Genomic DNA, 21655 nt, shown 5'->3' on the forward strand with positions numbered 1-21655 from the left:
CAGGTTCATGTTAGAGAAAATAATGATCATCTCCAAGACCTAATTTATGGTGGGGGATCAACCATATAGAAAAACTTTGGGGATGCAGTGTGGTTGAGGAAAATTCCTGCCTGAAGTCCCAAAATATTTCTTTGAATGTTAAATATTAAAGTTAAAAATGAAATAGAAAATAGGAAGATATTTTTTCAAGCATATAGAATAAAAACAAACTACATTTGGTCATACCACAAAGATACTACTAATGAAGTTATTTCTTTCTTTCTAGTTTTGTCCCATGCCAGCTTTAGTAAAATTCATACCACTCCTTGACTACTCTTCTTCTGTTCTTGTCTTTCTTCTTTCTCTTCCTTCTCCTACTCTTCCTTTTTATTCTTACATATTTAAGATTGATCTAATTTTAATTTCTTCTCATTTAAAGCTACTCTTGAAGGGGCATCTGGGTGGCTCAGTTGTTGAGTTTCAGCTCAGGTCATGATCTTTTCATTCCTGGGATCCAGCCCAGAATTGGGCTCTGTGCTCAGCAGGGAGTCTGCTTGAAAATTCTCTGCCTCTGCCCATCCCCCCCTTTCTCTCTCTCTGTCTCTCTATCTCTCTCTGTCTCTCTCTCACACACACACACTTTTTATTTCTAAAATAAACAAATATTTAAAAAAATAAAGCTACTCTTGAATATTTTTCAAGTTTTTGTTGCTGTTGTGAATGAGGTCTGGTCTCTCTGTTCCTTTTCATAATCTACGTAGTCTTGATGTTTCACTGTAGAGAAATTTTAAACATAGAAAAAATTCTAAGGAGTAAATAAAAATATCTCACAGTATGTTATCTGGTTAATATTTGCAGCATATTTCAGGTTTATGTTTATATTTATAAAATCAAGCATTTTTTGTTGGTCATATGTAATGATTACATTTTGTAACTATCATTTACTTATGTAAAAGAAATTATTGAGTTTTTCTATATGTAGCTTGCATATGCCATTATCCATTGTATCTAATTACTAACACTTTTAACCAAATGCTTTATCTTCATCTATTGAAATAATTGTTATTTTCATATTTCACCAATTGATGAATAAGAGTAGATTTATATATATTTTTTGGAACAGGAATGCCCTGTGTTCCTGGAACAGAATTTATCTATTCATGGTATGTTACTTCTATTTATTTTGTGTCAATTTACATACATACAATACAAAATTTACTACAACGGCTCATTCCATATGCCTTATATATCAAAATTCTTCCTCTACTTAAGAGAATATCCTCTGGTAGAAAATAATAATTCTTCCATTTTCATCACTTTCTTTCAAGGATTGTTATTTCTTTGACTTTTTCATATCTCACTCTGAAGTCCACTTACATGACATTTAAAACATAATTTTATACTTTTAGCCATTTTAATAACAGAATTGTATAGAATTCACTATTATGAAGAGTGGTGTGATAGAAAATGTTTATCTGTTGATTGTTCAGAACAACAAAAAGTAGCCTTAATTTGTAACATTCGTTTGCTTCCATGGGGATGGGAGGAACCCCAGGCAGTAGGGCAGCAACAGTGGGGGGGTGGGCGTGGTGGGGGGGGTGGGCGTGGTGGGGGGGGTGGGCGTGGTGGGCGGGACCATCGTGGGCGCTAAGGGGGCAGGGCAGCGAAACGCCGCAGAGGCCTGGGGCACAGGGCCGCATCCGATCTGCGGCCGCTAAGGTAAGGGGGGCAGGGTGAGGGACACAGCAGGGTGGCAGGGTGCATGTGGGCTGTAGCAATGTGGAGGAAGCACTGGGAGGGGGGGTGGATATTCAGGGCAGAAGTAGCGGTAACATGCCTGGCAGCGGGGAGGCAAAGGAGCAGGGGGGAGGGGGAAGCCGTCAGGCAGTAGTGGGGGGTTGGGGGCGGGACAAGCCGGGCATTAGCGAGTCGTCAAGGTCAGGGCGTGGTGGGCTGGGCTGCATGAGCCTGAGGGGTTTGCAGCCGGGAGAGAACACTGAGGTAGGGGGACGGGATCACGGAGGAGGGAGCAGGGGTCACCAGAGGCGTGGAAGGGGGCAGGCAGTAGTCGTACTGGGAGGGGGTGGGAGCTGCGTGGCACCCGAGCGGGGAAGCCATGCGGCACCTCTGGGGGATGGGTAGAATCTAGGCAGCAGAGGGGTGAGGGGATGGGAGGAGCACCAGGCAGCAGCGCAGCAACGGCGGGGGTGGGGGGCCGGCGTGGTGGGCGGGACCATCCTGCGCGCCAAGGGTGCAGGGCAGCGAAACGCCGCAGAGGCCTGAGGCACAGGGCCGCAGCGTATCGGCGGCAGCTGAGGTAAGGAGGGCAGGGTGAGGGACACAGCAGGGTGGCAGGATGCATGTTGTTGTAGCAATGTGGAGGAGGCGCGGGGAGGGGGGCGGATATCCAGAGCGGAACTAGCGGTAACGCCTGGCAGCGGGGCGGCAACGGAGCCGGGGGGAGGGGGAAGCCGTCAGGCAGTAGTGGGGGGTTGGGGGCGGGACAAGCCGGGCGTTAGCGGTCAACAACGTCAGAGCATGGTGGCCTGGGCTGCATGAGCCTGAGGGGTTTGCAGCCGGAGAGAACACTGAGGTAGGGGGACGGGATCACGGAGGAGGGAGCAGGGGTCACCAGAGGTGGGGAAGGGGGCAGGCAGTAGTCGTACAGGGAGGGGGTGGGAGCTGCGTGGCACCCGAGCAGGGCAGCCATGTGGCACCTCTGGGGGATGGGTAGAATCTAGGCAGCAGAGGGGTGAGGGGATGGGAGGAGCCCCAGGCAGCAGTGCAGCAACGGCAGGGGCGGGTGTGGTGGGCGAGACCATCGTGCACGCCAAGGGGGCAGGGCAACGAAACGCCGCAGAGGCCTGGGGCACAGGGCCGCTTCCAATCGGCGGCAGCTAAGGTAAGGGGGGCAGGGTGAGGCGCACAGCAGGGTGGCAGGGTGCATGTGAGCTGTAGCAATGTGGCGGAAGCGCTGGGAGGGGGGTGGATATTCAGGGCAGAAGTAGCGGTAATGCCTGGCAGCGGGGAGGCAACGGAGCAGGGGGGAGGGGGAAGCCGTCAGGCAGTAGTGGGGGGTTGGGGGCGGGACAAGCTGGGCGTTAGCGGGTGGACAACGTCAGGGCATGGTGGGCTGGGCTGCATGAGCCTGAGGGGTTTGCAACTGGGAGGCAATACTGAGGTTCATGGCCGGGATCCTGGAGGAGGGAGCAGGGCTCACCAGAGGCCGGGAAGGGAACATACAGTAGTGGCACAGGGAGGGGTGGGAGCTGCGTGGCTTCTGTGGGGGTGGTCGGAATCTAGGCGGCAGCAGAGGGGGTGAGGGGGTGAGGGGGTGGGAGGGTGCGAGCAGCCCCAGGCTGCAGGGCAGCAACAGTTAGGAGGGGGTGGTGGGCGGTCCCATCGTGCGCGTCAAGGGGGCGGGGAGGTGAAGCGCTGAAGAGGTCTGGGGCACAGGGCCGCAGTGGAGCGGCAGCAGCTGAGGTAAGGGGGACAGGGGTGTATGTGGGCGGTTGCATTGTGGTGGAAGCACGGGGAGGTGGTGGATAGGGTGCTAGTAGCACAGTAATGTGGCTGGCAGTGGGGAGACCACGGAGACAGGGGTGAGGGAAGCAGCTAGGCGGTGGTGGTGGGTGGAGGGGAGGGACCAGCCTGGCATCATCGGGAGGCCAGTGTTTGGCGTGGTGGGCAGGGTAACAGGGCTGCAAGGGTGCCAGGAGGTGTCAGAGGTGAAAACGCTCACGTATGGGGGCGGGATCAGTGGGGGAGAGAGCTGGGGTCACCAGAGTCGGGGGAGGGGGCAACCAGTCAGTAGTGGGGCAAGGAGGAGTAGCGGCTGTGGGTCGGGAGCTGTGTGCCATCTGAGGGGGTCAGCAGTGTGGCACCTGGAGGAGGTGGGGAGATTAGAGGTGGCAGGGCAGTATAGGGAGGGTGGGACCAGCCCTGAGGCAGCAGCACAGAGACAGCTTGGCTGGCTTGCTGGGCCTGCTCATAGTGCATGCCAACGAGGTGGGGAAGCGAAGCGCAGCAGAGGCCGGGGCACAGGACAGAGGCTGCCCGGCAGTGAGGGGGCCTGTGGGGGGGCACCGCAGGGTGGCAGGGGTACATTTTTGGGGGCAGCAAGCTGGTAGCCACACGGGGGGGGGTGGTGGTGGATGTGCTGGGCAGACACACACTTGGCAGCCAGGAGGCATCAGAGTGGGGGGAGGGGAGTAGCTAGGCGGTAGTGTCCTTGGGGGTGGGCAGGACTAGCCGGGTATGAGTGGGGTCTCAATGTCATGGTGTGGTGGGTCAGGCAGCAAAGCAAAGGGCCTGGCTTTGCTGGTCTTGGTGCATGTCTACAGGGCGGGACCACTGTTAGCAGCAGCAGCGTGGACCCAGGGTAGCAGTGGAGAGGCAATGGTGGTTGTAAGTGGGGGCTCTGTGGGCGGTGGTGCAGCGTGGTGGGAGTGGCTCATGTTGTGGGGGCAGCCTGGTGGTACCAGTGCGGGGAAGGTGGAGTAGGACTCATGGGGCGGCAGCAGTGCGGCAACAGGGCTAGGAAATCGGGAAGGCTCTGGAGTGGGGGACAGGGGTAGCATCTAGGTGGTAGCTGCAGGGAGGGGTGGGCAGGAACAGCAGAGGGGTAGCGTGGTAGGTGGGGCAGTCATGCAAGTCAACAGGGCAGGGCTATGAAGACCAGCAGTTGCAGAACACAGGGGAGCAGCAGGACATGGGGTAAGAGTGGGACCCAGGGTGGCAGCAGATCAGAAGCAGGGTAGTGGTAAGGGGGCAGTGACGGCGAGGGGCAGGGTATTGGTAGTGGGGGTGTGGAGAGAGCAGATGGGGGTGGTATCAGCAATGTGGTGGGGCATCAGGACAGGAATGGTGGTGGGCAGGGTGGGACAGCACGGCTGCACAGGTGCATGTGGGGTGGCAGGCGGTTGGTGGTGGCATGCAGAGAAGGGGGGACAGAACCATCTGGGAGGCAGCGGCACAGCAACTGCACAGGTAGGGCACGAAGGGCAGGGTAGGGCCTTAGTGCCTGTCAATGGGGCTGGACAGTGAAGGTCAGTAGTGGCCTCGGGCACAGGGCAGCAGCTTAGCTGCAGCAGTGGTGGTAAGGTGGACAGTATGAGGGGTGTGCTGCGGAGGGCAGGGTCACGAGGCGGGGGTACCCAGGCAGTAGCAGCATTGGGAGAAGGCTGGGATGCGTGGGGCAGCAGGGAATCTGGAGGCACTGGAGCAGGGGTGGGGGGCCGACAGGCGGGAGAAGTTCGGGGGTGTTTGGTGGGACCTGCAGGGCAAGAGCATCAGGTTAATAGCTGTGTGGGCAGGGCAGGGGCTCTGCACAGCCGCAGCAGCAAGGGGAGAGTATGCAGTGAAGAAATGGCGGGGGGAGGGCAGTGAGGCAGCAGTGATTAGAGGAAAGCAGTGACTTGAGATGGCAGCAGATGGGGAGGCAAAGCAGGGAGGCGAAGCAGGGAGGGATTGGCCTGGATGTGGTTGGGAGGGACTAGTGGCGCAGCAGCCACATGGCAATGGCACAGCATGGCTTGGGGGCTGGGTGGGGCAGTGGAGATGGGCAGGAGCAGGGTGACCATGGTAGCAGTGGTGGTGCTGTTGGAAACACAGGCACCAGGGCAGTAGAAGCGCTGGAGGGTGGTGCAGCAGGGTGGCAGAGTCCTGGGGGGTGCACAAGGGAGTGGTAAGGGCACTGGGGGTGGCACAGCTGGGCATCAGTTGCAACGGCAGGGCAGCAGAGCAGCTGTGGTGAGGGTTAGCTGTTGTGGAAAAAAGGGCACTGCTGTGGAGTAGCAGGGTGGAGGGTGGCAGCGCTGGTGGCAGCAGCATGTCAGGAATGGGGGGGTGGAAGTGACAGCGGTGGGTGTGTGGGGTGCAGCAGGGTGGCAGTGGGGGATGGCACAGTGGGGTGGCAGTGGTACAGGGTGTGGGGACCAGCCAGGCGGCAGAAGAACAGGTCGGGGTGGCAGTGATTTGGTAGCGGCACTATCAAATGCTTTTTCTGCATCTGTTGACATTGTCCTATGATGTTGATCCTTTGTTTTGTGAATGCGGCCCATTAGTTTGATTTGTGGATGTTGAACCACCATTGCATCCCTGAAATACATCTTACTGGATCATACCTCTTCCCGTATTGTAGAATTTGGTTTGCAGATATTTGGGTGAGGATTTTTATGTTTATGTTCATCACAGATACTTGAGAGGTCTCGATAAGGGCCGTGCTGGCCTCATAAAATGAGGTGGGGAGCGTTTCTTCCTCTTGTTTGTCTGTCAGAGTTGGAGAAGGATTGGTATTCATTTTTTTCTGTGGATGATTCGTAGAATTCACAGGTGAAACCATGGGGTCCTGGACTTTTGCTTATTGGAAGTTTTTGATTTCTTATTTAATCTCTCTACTGGTCATTAGTAGACAGCTGAACAGTCAGATGTCTGTTTCTTTAGAATTCAATCTTAGTAGGTTGTATGTTTCTGGAAATGTATCCTTTTCTTTTGGATTATCCAGCTTGTTGGGGTGTAATTGTTCATAGTACATTCTTAAGAGCCTTTGCATATCAGTGGTTTCAGGGAACATCTCTCTCATTTCTGATGATGAGTCCTCTTTCTTTGAATCTGGCTGAGACTCTGTCAGCTTTGTTCTTTTCAAAGAACCAGCTCTTTGCTGATCTGTTATTCTTGTTGGTGTTTTTTAAAAAATATATATCTTTCTGTTGTCTTTTTAGTTTGTATTTCATTTATTTAAGTTCTGATGTGTTCCTTCTACTAACTTTGGACTTTATTTATTCTTTTCTGTTTCCTTGAGGTATCAAGTTAGGTTGCTTATTTGAGACGTTTCTTGTTTCTTGAGTTAGGCCTGTATCACTATAAACTTCCTTCTTAGAACAACTTTTTTTTTTTTTTTTAAAGTTGGCTCTAAGGGCTGCCTGTGTGGCTTGGTCTGTTAGGTGTTGGCCTTTGGCTCAAGTCATGAATTTAGGGTCCTGGAATTGAGCCCTGCATGAGGTCCCTGGTCAGCACGGGGAGCCCCTTTCTCTCTCTTCTACTGCCTGCTGCTCCTTCCACTTTGCTCAGTCTGTCTGTCTCTCTCCCCAGCTCTGTGTCAAATAAATAAATGGCATCTTTAAAAAAATAAAGTGAGCTCTATGCCCAGTGTGGGGTTGAAACTCAAAACCACAAGATCAGGAGTCACAGAGCTCCACTGACTAATCGACTAGACTAATCGACTAATCGGGTGCCCCATTTTAGAACCTGTTTTACTGCATTCTGTGAATTTTGTTTCATTGTATTAATTTTTCATTTACCTCAAAGTATTTCTGTGTTCCTATTTTGGTTTGCCCATGAACCCAATTGGTTGTTCAGTAGCATGTTGTTTAGTCTCTGTGTTTATGAATTTCCAGTTTTCTTCTTGTAATTGATTTCTAGTTCTATACCACTGTGGTTGGAAAAGATGGTTGATTTGATTTCAGTCCTCATTTGGGAAAATTCTAGGCTTCTGGAATTTATTGACTTGTCTTGTGGCCTTACATATGACCTAAGGTGGAGAACGTTCTAGGGGCACTTGAGAGGAGTATATTCCTTTTGCTGCTTTTGGATGGAGGGTTCTGTGTGTATCTGTCAAGTCCATCCAAGTAAGGGGTTGTCTGAGGCTGATGTTTCCGTTGTGATCTTCTGTCTGGATGGGGGATCATTGAGAGAAGTGTGAGGTATTAAAGTTCCCTATGGTATTGGTGCTGATTGCTTCTCTTAGGTTTGTTCATATATGCTCTACATATTTAGTTGCTCCATGCTGGGGTGGTAAATATTTATAAATGTTGGATAATTGTACTGCATTAATTCCATTATCAGTTGTAGTGCCCTTCATTGGCTCTTGTTACAGTGTTTGGATTTTTTCTTGTTCTGCTCCATTGGGCTGAAAATAAGAAGATCATCTGTTAGTTCTGCAGCCATGAACAAAGCACACCCCTGCTCTAAGTCTGGTTTTCTTTTTTTTTCCTCTGTAAATAAACACAATAAATTCTTCTCCAATGACCATATCCTGACTCCAATACGAGGATGTGTATAAAAGTGCTTTATAAACTAGGAGATACTGCCCAATTATGAAAATGATTGTGCAACCACCAAATGTTCAGGATAAGATTTTTAAAGACATATGTATTTATTGTAGAGACAGAAAGAGAGTGCACAAGCATATGCTAGAGAAGGGAGGGTCAGAGGGAGAGAGGGTATCCTCCAGCAGCATCCCCGCTGAGTGTGGAGCCTGGTGCAGGGCTCTCTCCCAGGAGCTTGGGTTCTTGATTTGAGCCAAAATCAAGAGTCAGCTGCCTAACTGACTGTGCCACCCAGGTACCCCCAGAATAAGATTTTTTACAACATTTTTTGAGGGCTTACTCTCATAGGTACTATTCTAAGTGATCTCCATTTCACTCAATTCTAAAAACTATTTTTAAATTTAAATAGAAGCGGTTCTAAAAGCAAATATTCATAATATACTCCGAGGTGGGCAAACAGGCAGAAAAGAGGTTAAGTAGGGGCATTGGGATGGTTCAGTCATTGAAGCTTCTGCCTTTGGCTCAGGACATAATCCCAGGTTCCTGGGATCGAACCCCAGGTCAGGCTCCCTGCTCAGTGGGGAGTCATCTTCTCCCTCTGTCCCTCCCCCTGCTTATGTCTCCCCCTGTTTATGTCCCCCCTGACTCTCAAATAAATAATGAAATTAAAAAGGTAAGTTACTTGCTCAGTGTCATGATAAATGTTAGAACTAGATATAGTCCTGAGTGTGTGACCCTGAAGAATGTGTTCTTTACTTTGTACATTTACCAAAAAATACGTAGCCCTCAAAATACCATAGATTAAATTAGTTTCCCCTTTCTCCATACATTGAGTATCGGAAGATGCTACAATTCCAGGACCCTGGCTGCCTGGGTCGGTGGAGTGTCTGACTCTTGATCTCCGGGTTATGAGTTTAAGCCATGTTGGGGGTACAGATTACTTAACTGGAAAAAAAAAAAAAGATGCTATATTTGGGCTTGTTTTCTTTTTCCTTCTGACCCCTTCACCCATTTCTCCCACCTCCAACCCCAAACTTCTGCCACCCTCCATCTGTTCTGTCTGTGAGCTCATATTTTTGTTTTTGTTTTGTTTAAGGTTCTACATGTGATTTCTAGTATTTGTCTTTCTGTCTGGCCTGTATTACTATAGCATAATGCCTTCAAGGGCCACCATGTTGTAAATCGAAAGATTTCATCTTTTTTTATGGATGAGTAGAATTCCACTGTTTATGGACCACAGTTTCCTTATTCATTCATCCACTGATGGCATTTAGGTTGTTTCTTTATTTTCACTGTTGTTATTTTCCTGCAGTGTACACAGGGGTGAATATACCTTTGTGAGTTAGTGTTTTCATTTCCTTCAGATAAATACTCAGAACAGAAATTGCTGGCTCCTTTGGTTGTTCTGTTTCTCATTTTTTGGAGGAACTTCTGTACTGTTTTCCATAGTGGCTGCACCCTTTTATACTCCTAGTAATGGTGCACTAGAGTTTTCCTCTACTCCACATCTTCACCAAAATTTGCTATTTCTTGTGTTTTTGGTAATGGCCCTTCTGACAGGTGTGAAGTGGTGCCTCATTCTGGTTTGATTTGCATTTCCCTGATGATTAATGATGTTGAGCATCTTTTCGTGTTCGTGTAGACCATCTGTATTTCTTCTTCAGGAAAATGTCTATTTGGATCTGCTGCTGTTACATTAGATTACTTGTGGAGTTTTTGGTGTTTTTTTTTTTTTTTTGTTTTGCTGTTGAGTTGCATGAGTTCTTTATATTTTAAACATTAACCCCTTACTGGATATATAATTTACAAATGTTTTACCTTAGGTTACCGTTTTATTTTGTTGATGGTTTCCTTTGTTGTTTTGACGTTTTATAGTTTGATGTAGGCCCACACTTTGCTTCTTTGATTGTTTTTACTTTGGTATCAGCTTAAAAGCACCACTACCAAGACCTGTGTCAAGGGCCTTTCCAAATCCTGTGTTTTCTGCTATAAGTTTTATAGTTCCAGGACTTATATTCAAGTATTTGACACATTTTGAGTTAAATTTTGTGTATGGTGTACGAAAATGGTGCAGTTTTGTTCTTTTGCATGTGGCTCTCCAGTGTTCCCAGCACCATTGATGACAGAGACTGTTTTTTCCCCCTTGTTTATTCTTGGCTCCTTTGTCATAAAGGTCCCGGACCATAGATGTGTGTTTCACTTCTGGGCTCTCTCCTGTCTTCTGGTGATGTGTGTGTCTGTTTTTATGACAATGTTAGATTGTTTTGATTCTCAAGCTTTGTCATTAGTCTGAAAAGTGCAAGCGCAATGCCTTTAGTGTGGTTCTTCTTTCTATAGATTGCTCTGGTATTCAGAGTCTTTTGTGGCATCATACAAATTTTTAGATCCTTCTGTTCTCTTTCTGTGAAAAATGTCCTTGGAATTTTGATAGTAATTACAAAGTAGATGGTTTAGGGAAGTATGGACATTTTACCACTATTAATTCTTTTCACCCATGAATATGTGATATGGTTTATGTGTGTTGCCTTCAGTTTCTTTCCTTACTGTCTTGTAGTTTTCAATTATACAAGATTTTACCTCTTGGTGAAGTGTATTCCTGGGTATTTTATTCTTTTTGATGCAACTTAAGCTGGGATGATCTTCCTAATTTATTTTCTGATGATTCATTATTAGTGTATAGAAATGCAGTAGGTTTTGGGGTAGTAATATTGTATCCTGTCCCTTTACTGAATTTAGTCATAGTTTGAACAAGTTTTCATTGGCTTCTTTGAGGTTTTCCTTATATTCTGTATCATCTGCAAATAGTGACCATTTTACTTTTTTATTTCCAGTTTTGATGCCTTCTGATTATCTTCTTGCATAATTGTTCTGCCTTGGATTTTTAATACTGTGTTCAGTAAAAGTGGCAAGGAAAAAGTGACAGTGTTCCTAACTTCGGCGATCTTAGAGGAAATAGAAACAGCTAAAACTTTTCAGTATGGGATGTGACGTAATCTGTGTGGTTGTCGCATAAGGTCTTTAAAAAAAAAGATTTTATTTATTTATTTGAGAGAGAGAGAGATCACTAGTAGGCAGAGAGGCAGAGTGGGGGAAGCAGGCTCCCTGCTGAGCAGAGAGCCCGATGTAGGGCTCGATCCCAGGACCCTGGGATAATGACCTGAGCTTAAGGCAGAGGCTTTAACTCACTGAGCCACCCAGGTGGCCCATATATGGCCTTTTTGGTGTTGAGGTATGTTCCTGGTCTACGTGCTCTGTTGAGAATTTTGATTGCAAATGGATATTAAAGTTTGTCAAATGCTTTCCTGCTTCTCAAGATGATCACATCATTTTTATTCTTTATTTTGTTAATGTCCTATATCACTTTGATCGATGTGCTCCTGTAAACCATCGTTGCATTCCTGCAAGATCCCACTTGATCATAGTATATGATCATATCAGCATATTGGTGAACATGGGTTTTTAGTATTTTGTTGGACATTTTTACATCTATAGTTATCAGGGATATTGGACTATAAGATTCTTTTCTTGGGGTGTCCACGTTTATTTTTGTATCAGGGTAATGTTGGCCTCAGCAAGTGGCTTTAGAAGCTTTCTCTTCTGTTTTTTGGAAAAGCGGGCAAAGGACTGGTTTGAATCCTTCCCTGAATGGTAGAATTTACCATAAAAGACATCTGGTTCTGAAACATGGTTTTTTTTTTGAGGTTTTAAATGGCTGATATGGTGAGTACTGGTGTTTTATGTAAGAATTGAATCACTAGAGATGAAACTGTTTCCATATCTTGGTGGTGGGATGGATGAAGGGGAACGAGAGTCATGGGGGCCCAGCACTCAGAGGCTCCATCTGCCACTGCGGCTGTGTCATTCCTCTCAGATGCTGGCAGAGGATGAAGGACGTGGTGGAAACATGGCAGAGTGGTGGTGGCAGAAAGTTGGGGTCCGAGCGGGGTGATGAGACTGATGCGTGGCCCTCCTGTCCCACCCATAGGGTATCAGATTGCCTACTGCCTGGCCAACAGCAACTCCAGCACGTTCACCACAGTGGAGATGGGAGCTATGGTGAGGCAATTCATGGCCACCGAGCTGGACCCAGAGTCAGCGTACATCTTCAGGCTGATGATCAAGATGAGGCAGGGCTGGGGGAGCCCCTAGAGGCCACCATCATCACCACTGAGAAGCGAGGTAAGGCCAGAGGCCCAGGTCCATTGTCCTGGTGATGTGGGAAGACAGCTGGGCCCAAGGCTTCCTGGGGCAGGGCTTGCAGGGTAGTGCGTCTACATAGCCGGATATTTACCAGATAGGCAGGAATGTCCCTGGAGAGGAGGTTGTGTAACTGGATCAGTGTGGCTCTGAGTCACCATGTTGGAGGGAGGCTCCCTGAAGCCAGGTGCTTTTTCTCTGATGTTCAAGACCACATGATCAGCTGAGCCAGGGGTTCCAAAACAGGTTTTCTACCAAGCAATCCTAGGGAGATATGTCTTCCTGGATGGCGCTTCTGTTCCAAGCCCTGGTGAGGTGCTTATTGTTCATTGTCTTGGTTTATCCTTAACCAAATTCTGGGGGACAAAGTGCTGTGAGGTCCAGTTCTACAGAAGACATGGGGCACAGACAGATTCAGTCATTTGCCAGGGACACAGCTGTTGAGGCAGTGATGTGGACACCTTCCACAGACACTGGGCTCCCTGTTCCCACAGCAATCTGCTGTGGGTTCCCATCTCAGTGAGCCCCTGATATGCCATCCAGCCTCATCCCGGGATCTGCCTCAGGAGGTTCCCTTCCCAGGGGCACCCCAACTACTATAGACCCTTTTTATGCCACCTGAACTTGGAGGGACCACAAGGGTTCCAGCTTAGGTCTGAGTCAGGACAGAGCAGGGGCAATCGAGTGCAGAGCAGGCACTGGACCCCCACTCTGAGGCTGCCAGGATCCTGCGTGGCTCTCAGGGCAGCGTGGTGCCTGCCAGTTTCTGTGCTACCACCAGCCCACATGCATAATTCCCTTAGAGTTCTGGCTTCAGAATGTGTGGCTCAGAGACTGCATCCCTGTTCTCTCCACATCCAGGGAGCAGGCTGTGCTTTGGCCCTGCTGAGGCCACAGGGTAGCACATGGGTGGTAGCTTGACTTGGCTTGTCCCAGGAGTCTTGCTCATCAGTGTCAGAGCAGGGCTCTTACTGGAGCACAGGTAGACTGACAACCAGGCCTATCTGGAAATGTAGCCGCCCTGGGAGAAACACATTTGCTCACTACTCAAGCGTTATTTGTGCTGTTATGCTGAATCCTCCTCTGACCCACCTGCGTACCATGAGAGGCTGAGTGAAATGCAGTGCCTGGAGTGTAGATTATGTTGGCTTCTCTATACATCTGTCCCTAGGGGTTATTCTGCTGGTGGGAAGGGGGTTAGGGAGCAGGTATTTGGGGCTGACATGCCTTGCTTCTGAAGAGCCCCCTGTGTTTGAGCAGGAAGGCGGGGGGCTGCAGTCTGATCTGGCACCTGGGCCCACATTGGTTACCACGGTGGTTGGGTTGAGAGGAGCACAGGGCCTGCCAGCCAGAGTCTGTGGTTCCTCAACTGCCTGTTGACAGCCTGCACCCAGGGCTCGGGGCACTGGAGCAGAGCCAGAGCCCCAGGGCCCAGGAAGATGCTCATAGGAAAGGACTGGAGCCAGGGAGGGAGGGAGGCAGGCAGGCCCATGCCTCCACGGAAGCCAGCCAGGTCACTGGGGGGCTGAAGCCCGGCTCTGTGCTTTCTTCTGCATTGGAGGGTTGGCATGTCTCAGGACAAAAAGCACACAGTGGGAAGCCTGCCATCACCACAACCCTGAAGTAGACGGTGTGATGTGGCATGAACTCAGGCACCTGGGTGCAAAGGTTATGTCTCCTCATCCAGTCTCCTTTCAGATGTCTAGGTCAGCACCTGGGCGTTGGACAGAGAGCAGCTAGCTAGGGTGCGGGAGTTCTTTCTGAGGAGGCTGGCAGGTGGAATGCTGTCCCGTGGCTAAGGTGGGCGGTGGGGGTAGAGACCAAAATAGCCTGCTAAGTGCTAAGGCTCAGGTTTTGTGCAAGGGGATTCTTGGAGGCGCCACAAAAGAAGAACCCCATCTCCATGTCCCTGCAGAATCTTTGGTTGGGTGCAAGGAGGGAGAAAGGGGGGAAGGAGTATATTTGCTCTTTCCACCACTATGCGGGTTACCTTCTTCCAAAGAGATCCATTGAGGACATGGAACACAGAGGCCGAGCGACCTGGTGGACACCAGGAGAGGGTGTGCTGTGCAACCGGGGGAGAAAGGGCTAGACTTGCCTGACCATGGTGGATGCAAAGGGGGCACTGAACAGGTTTGTGGGCCTTGGGCAAGGCGGTGAGCTGCAGGGCTTCGCCATTATCCAGGATGCCTCCGTAAACGCTGTTGCAAATCCTTTACAACCTCTTTGGTTTTCTCCTTGGGAGAAAATTCTAGAAGCAGAAACCTTAGCTCAGAAGACATGAGCGTATTTGGCTGGAGATACAGAAACTCATGGACACGCCATGTCCTGGTGACCAGGATGCAGGTCTTGTGGCCTCTCTGCTTCCATGTTGATGTCTTGTCTTCTATGTTAGGTGAAAATATATTTCATTAAGTGTGTGTCCACAGGCCTTTTATCCCTACTTTTCATTAAATGCCTGTGACTATACACGGTGATGTGTCTTGTGGGGTCTTAGTGTCTGATCGTGAAAATTCTCAAACTCAACTGGGTAAGGATTTGCAGAACTCATGGAAAAGCTGCATTCAAGCTAATCAAGAATTCGTAAAGGAGAACTTAGTGAGTTGAGGAACATGAGCCTACCTTTGTGACTCTTGTTTGAAATGTTGCTGGTTCTTTAATATTTCTTTTTCCAGATTTAGGGAAACTGTATCTGAAAATATCCATGATCTACAGAAATGTGATGAAATATTTCTGTGTGAACAAATGGGAAAATTTAACTTCTCTCCCTTCCTGAACCCTCCATCATTCTCAGGGAGAATTCTTTCTTCCAAGGTACTTAGTATTATTGGCACAAGTTCAGCACAAGCGCTTTTTTCCTGTAACAGGACACCGCTAGAAACATTGGTTATTTTACTAAGGGATTGAGTGAAATGTCCAATTTGACAGTAATGTGTATAGACTCAGATAATGACCAGACAATTTTCAGGAATTAAGGGTGACTTTGTGGAGCCCCTTGGCAATAGCGGCTTCACGCCTCGATGACACAGTGCTCAGGAGCCTTGCCAGATGAGTAGGGAATGTTACCTGTTGGCAGGTATAGGAACCTCAGGATATTTGGGGGACCTCGAGAAGAGGAATCCACCCAAATCGACAGGTATTGCAGTCAAGTCTGATGGGAGTATTGTGCTTGGCTTTGGCCTGGACACACTACTGAAAGTTCACTCTAGCGATTCCTCATGAGAAGTTCCCGCACAGCAGGGTTTCAAAATCTGTATGGAACGGTCTGTCACTATGCCTGCCAGGCTTAGTTAGAATAGATGCTAAGAAACCTAGTGTGCTTGTGGCTGCATTCTTGCATCTAAGAAACCATCCCAAATCTCTTGAGCTGAAAGCCATCACCCATGTGGACTGGCACATGCTGCCACCACTGCCAGGCATTTCTGTGCCTCACAATGGGTCCCGTGAAGCTCTGAATCTGTTTAGTTCACAATCAGGTTTGGGGACCTCACTTTGTAGGGTGGCAGTGTTTTCGGATTGGGAAAATCCTATCAGAACTATACCCCAAATTGTCCCAGAATCCTCTAGAAGCTGGTTGTTGGAGGGCTTGCCCTTTAGGTCAGTAGCATAGTCTCTGGTTAGAGTGAAGCAACTTTAATCTCCAAGGTATAGGTTACATTCATATTGGGTGGTGATTAGTTGTTGGTTTTTTATTTCTTTTTTTGAGTTCAAGGGTCCATGAAAGGCATGTCTTAGAAAGGAAAGACCAGAGGCTCATTTCAGCCAAATAGAGTTTTGAGGAAAGAAAGGAAGCAAGACTAACAGAGTCACTCACATAGAGTAGAAAAGACATTGAGGAGGTAGAGTATATGCATATCTCCAGTGGGAGTACTGTGTCATTGAAGTTACAGGGTAGAGGAATGAGAATGCATGTTAAAGGTGAACGAAGATTCAAGGAGAAGTAAGCAACCCTAGGACGGTCATGCAAAATGCAGTTGAAATAGGGTTTATCCAGATCTTCTGTTCGGTTTATGGGAGAAGCAGAAACTTTATTTAGACTCCTGTCACATGGTGATTGACCTCTGGGCCATTTCCTGGCCCACATCCTCCTGCTTGGGTCTGGCAAAGATATCCTGGAAATCCCGGTAGCCCGCTGACCGTGCATGTATGATTTGAAGTTCTGCCAGCAGCAGTGCTAAATCTTTAAATTTCAGGATTCTGTGGTCTTAGCCTCTTTGAGCTTGTGCTCTCTGCTTTAAGGGAGGGGCATGCTTTCAGTTCTGTGTGACATTGTGTCTTCCCCAGTGCGGTTCCTGAGACCTCAACTAAAAGCTCTCCCTGTTTTTACAGGTGGTGCTTTGAACCTCAGGTGACTGGACCTCGTTGGCAGCATCCATCGCGTCTGGCCTCTGTCTCTTCAGTGCAAATTCAAGTGCAAAATATACAGGAATGTGACCTCTGTCATCTCCCTGGTGGATGTATATCACAGTCGTAAGTTGTCATGGTTCTGAACCTCCTGCCAGGGCTGAGGTTTAGGCCTTGACTTGGGTATCTTTTTTGCCGGCTTCTGTCTTTCTTCTGGAGGGAAAAATACCCTCTTCTTGTCGATTAACTTGGAGATGTACCCTGAACCAGAATGTTTAGAGTTGGCTGCTTGTGGAAGATGACTTAGTGGCACATGTGGAGAAGGTTCTGCAAGTCCCTGCCCCACAAAAAACTTCTGAACTCCAGGTTGCCTCCTGAGTTATTGCAGCCTGACCTTGTATAGACATTCTCTTGACGATCAACTATCTGCCCACACTTGCTTCATTGGGCCATACATCTAGAGCAAAGAATCCTGGGCATCTTTACAAATGGATGTCTGAGTGGACTTCCGCACACGTGTTCTCTCTCTCTTTCTCTCTATCTCTATGTTTCTTTTTGTGGGCAGAGTGGGAGTTGCAGAGGATGAGAGAGACACTTCAGCAGGATCCACATGCCTTCCATAGCCTGACACAGGCTCAATCCCATAACCCTGATGTCATTACCTGAGCCAAAGCCAAAAGTTGGTCCCTTAAGTGAAAGAACCATGGAGGCATTCCTGGACAGTCTTTGTGTTTATGGAAGGGACCATAAGAACCCCCTTCTGTTCTACAATCTACCGAATCGGGGAGTATTTCCACATCTGCTGTGGTCATACACCCTCTCAGGCCCAGGGATACATAGCTGTTCTTGGTGGTGGAGAAAAGCCCTTGGCTCCCATGTTCTCATAGTTGGGGAGGAAGCCCTCACTGCCTGATGCTGAACTGTCGAGGTTTTCCTGCCCTGATCCCAACAGGTCTTCCAGAAGAGCTTCTTTGTAAAAGATGAAATTAATTTGCCAACCCCTGGTTGGCACAGTTGGGTAAGCATCTGCCCTTGGCTCAGGTAGGATACCTGAATGCTGGATATCAAGCCCTGTATTGAGCACCCTTCTCCATCTTCCTTGCTGAGTGACCCTGACTGTTTTGCACTCTCTCTAGCTCTGTCATTCTCCAATATGTGAAGTAAATAGAAATATTTCTAACCATGTAATTAATTTGTAAATCCTTTGCATTTTGTAAGGACAATATTAGTAGAATTAAGGACACATGAGAGGTAGATCACAAACCATGTGTTGAATCTTGTGGCCATTCATCCTTGCACGATATACATATGTCGATAGGTTAAGGTTTTCTTGAACATACATCGAGGGTGCACTTGAGATGGCTTTGCTGGCAGGATGTGATTTTATTAAAGCACAGGATACGACCCTTGGGTAGAAAGGGCTGCTTGCTAGGGTCGTGACGGGAGGCTGACTCTCTGGGATAGCATTGGGGGAGGTCAGGCAAAAGGGAGGTTTTGCAAGAACGTGGCAGGAGGACAGAGGACACCCAGGATTCGTGAGGCTTTGCTCTTGTGAAGGAAGGTGGTTTTTCCTGCTAGGAAGGCATGAATTGAAAGATGGCGCGGAGCTTCCTGGAGGAATGTTACCTTCCTCCTCTCACAGGTCCTTCCCAAGGGACTGCAGGTTTGAAAAGAAACTCTGTGCTACGGAAATTTCCTTCAGCCTCAGCCTCCCTCAGTGTCATGGAGGGGAGGGAGATGTCAGGGCTTCAGGAAACGGAGATCCGGGCCTCTGGCAGGTCGCTAGCCTCTCGTTAAATGAGCCTCTTCCTGCAGAATCAGGAGGACTTTTCAAAACCGAGGGAGACTCCGGTCTTGCCGGGTTTTGATCTCCCATCTGTGGAGAACCTGTTTTTTCCTTTCCTCAGCTTGAGGGCAGTCAAAGCGCCTGAGGGATGTCCCCTGTATCACAGGTTGGGGGGCGGTGTGGCGTGCCAGCGCCTGCTTGGTGCTCAGCTAGCCTTCCCCTCCCTCCTCGTGTGCCCCTGACCAGTGCAGAGCCTTGCGTGGTTAAGGTTGTTGAAGGAAGACAGTCTCATCTTCTGTAGCTTCTTCCTGCTGAATAGGGGCGTAGAGCTGTCCCTCCGTGTGGGTCATTGCTGGTCAGGTGGGGGAGGCCCAGCTGGGGGAGGCCTCTTCTGTCAGAGTCGTAAAAGGAAGAGGTCGCTGAGTGCAGGGGAGAACTTGTGACTGGATCTTCCTGAGTGGAAAGGACCATTTGTCCTCTGGAAGTTACTGCAGTGAAGGGTTCCTGGCACCACCTGCAGAGACCGGGCAGGGGGTGGGAAACAACACAACGGGGTTAGAAGAAGAAAGGGAAGGAGAATCCCCATGAAGAGTCCTCTGATAGTGGGTGAGAACCCTTCCCCAGGCCAGGAGTTGAGCCAGTCCTTAAGGAGAGGAATCCTTGGAAGTGGGGATTTGAGCAGTGGTGTCTGGTAGAAACCCAGAGTTCTCTTTGAGATCATGGGGAATGTATGCACAGCATTGTGTCTTTCGATGGGCACAGGCTCCACCTTGTGCAGCAGTTACCACCTCTGAAGCCTTTGTGTTCTGTAGAACTGCTTTATGCGTTGGGATCATTCCCGTATTTCACTGAGAAATCCTGTTTGGGGTGACACGGTGGGCCTTGACTGTGTACTCAGTAAGGACTTCCCCATGCCCCACGACATCCTCCATTCCCAAAGAGGGGCAACGATGGATGCCAGGTGGCCACGTCAGTGGAACAGAGCACCCGTGCACCATTGCTTAAAATGGGGAAGGTCGGCTGGGTCGGTGATGGTTTTCATGATGCGCCCATGCATTTGGCCCAGGCCAAATGTCTGGTGGCCTCTGGAGCTTGGGGAAGCCATGGGCCCAGGTTAGAGCTTCATGGCCATTGCGTCCCAGCTAGGGACCCTTATCGAATCCCCAGTCTCCTTGAACCGCAGTCAGGCTTTCAAGGGCTCCTTGGGTTGGGAGGGCCATTCTTGGAACGTGCAAGCATTTCAGGCCCATATCGGGTTGGCGGGTTCTGGCTTGGGAAGAAGAGCCTTTTCTGTCAATTGCTTCATGGGCGACAAGGATGAGGAAGGCCTGTCAGAGTCCGGATAAATGCTTGTATGATTTGTTGCCAATGAGAACCAACAGGTGGGCACTAGGATCTCTGCTTTGGGGGCAGACATGTTTGCTGACAGGCTTTAGCCTCAGCAGTCCGAGTTCGACTGATGACAGCACTCCTGGTTCTTCTTACCGCCTTTCCCTGAAACTGTTGCCATTGCTAAAGCACCTGTCCTCCATGTTTTCGTAGGGGCCTCTGCAGTGTGGTGGACTTCAGAACCTTTCCAGAGTTAGGAGCCATGGGCGTAGAGCAGTCGGGTCCAGGCCTAAGGATCGCTGGGTTTCCAGTTGGCCATCATCTTTAGGGCTTTCAGAACTTAGATGCAGCTGTAACCACTGGCATCCTGTTAAAATGCAGGCATATCTGGAAGTGTAAGGTGGTACTTGGTAATATCATGGGCCTGCTGTCATGGTTTGGTGGCCTTTGTTCTCTGGGACACTCTGGAGCTGATGCCAGGCTCACCAGCCATAGCGAAGGAAATTCTGTCATCACCCCTCCCTGAACATCCCAGGTAAGCTTTTTGTTTGTTTATTTCCATTTTGTTTCAAAATAAGTATTCTAAAATTTGAAAGGATTCATATTTTTAAAACAAAAAAATAGAGGGGCTCCTGGGTGGCTCAGTGGGTGAAAGCCCCTGCCTTTGGCTCAGGTCATGATCCCAGGGTCCTGGGATCGAGCTCCACATGGAGCTCTCTGCTCAGCAGGGAGCCTGCTTCCCTCTCTCTCTGTGCCTACCTCTCTGCCTACTTGTGATTTCTGTCTGTCAAATAAATAAAATCTTAAAAAAAACCCGAAAAGATAGAAATAGGCAAGAATTACTTGAAGGGAAGTGTATCAAGTATATCAAGCAAATTCAAAGAACAGTTGGTAGAATGAGAAGCAGGACTCTTAATTTCACAGAGTTGTGCAAGTTGTAAAACTTCCTTTGATTTTTCTAATAACAACACTGAAATTGCCTATAATCATTTCTGATAGACACAGCATTGTACTAGAAGTGTATGGATGCTTTTCAGGGGACCGAACAATGAGGTCTGAGTGGACAGCCCTCTCATGATCCTGTTTGATCCAGGAATAGGATTTTGAAGATCTGGTGGAATGGAGGGACCACGCGTCCTCCAGATGACTCTCCCTAAGGGTTTGTGTCCGCTTGTTCACATCTCTAGCTTGAATAGCCGCCTGTTCCGGCTTTGGTTTCTGCATTTCTCATTCATACTTCAACTTCATGAATGCATTCTTGCTTCTTCGACATTCAGCTGAGTCAGCTCTGGAAAAGGCTACCAAATTGTCACATCCAGTTTTTGGCTTTAGTCTTACTTGACCATCCTGCAGCATAACCCTCAGTCTCTGTTGTTTCTGACACCTGCCTGCTAGCTTTCCTTTCTTAACTCTGATACATCCCCTTACTGTTCCTCACAAAGTTGTCTTTCCCTTTTGCCCCAGACGTTGCCTCTCCTTGGGTTTGTTGCCCAACCATCCTTGGCTCACTGCTTTTCTTCAGTCTGTGTTTTTTCCTGACTGGTCTTCTCTTTCTCTCTCTCTCTCTTTTTAATAAAATACTTCTGAATTAGTAATAACATGGTTAAAGGTTAAGTGATGTTCCCTCTAGGAAGGGTGACATTTTTCATCTCAACTGAGACACTTCCACTGAGAATGAAGGAGGTTCCATAAAGTTATGATGGGACATCTGGCTATATTGGGACAGTCCCAGACAAACTGGAGTTATGGTCCTCCTGCTGTAGATATGTCTGTCTGTCTTGTTTGTCCTACCAGTGCTGCTTTTTTTAGGTAAAAGATACTCTTGTATGCCCCCTACTGTTATTTAGAAGGGAATCCATCATCTTTAGGGCTTTCAGAACTTAGATGCAGCTGTATACCACTGGTATCCTGTTAAAATGCAGATGCTGATTTAGTAGATCTGGTGGGGGCCCTGGGTTTTGCATTTCTAAAA

General features: G+C 48.6%; 1 protein-coding gene across 4 annotated transcripts in view; it reads left to right on the top strand.

Annotated features, from left to right (window-relative positions):
* The first annotated feature begins 1896 nt into the window (after positions 1-1896).
* The window catches only part of LOC131829021 (uncharacterized), an 89358-nt gene continuing 69599 nt past the window's right edge, over positions 1897-21655 (top strand). For 2 of the 4 annotated variants that reach the window (XM_059170354.1, XM_059170355.1), the window contains exons 1-2: positions 1900-2296; positions 12013-12206. In XM_059170354.1, the coding sequence (XP_059026337.1) occupies positions 2148-2296; positions 12013-12206 (343 nt within the window). In that variant the 5' untranslated portion in view covers positions 1900-2147. The other 2 variants (XM_059170358.1, XM_059170356.1) reach the window with 2 other exon arrangements.

This window comes from Mustela lutreola, chromosome 4, assembly GCF_030435805.1.
Source record: "Mustela lutreola isolate mMusLut2 chromosome 4, mMusLut2.pri, whole genome shotgun sequence".
In the NCBI taxonomy this organism is placed as follows: Eukaryota; Metazoa; Chordata; class Mammalia; order Carnivora; family Mustelidae; genus Mustela; species Mustela lutreola.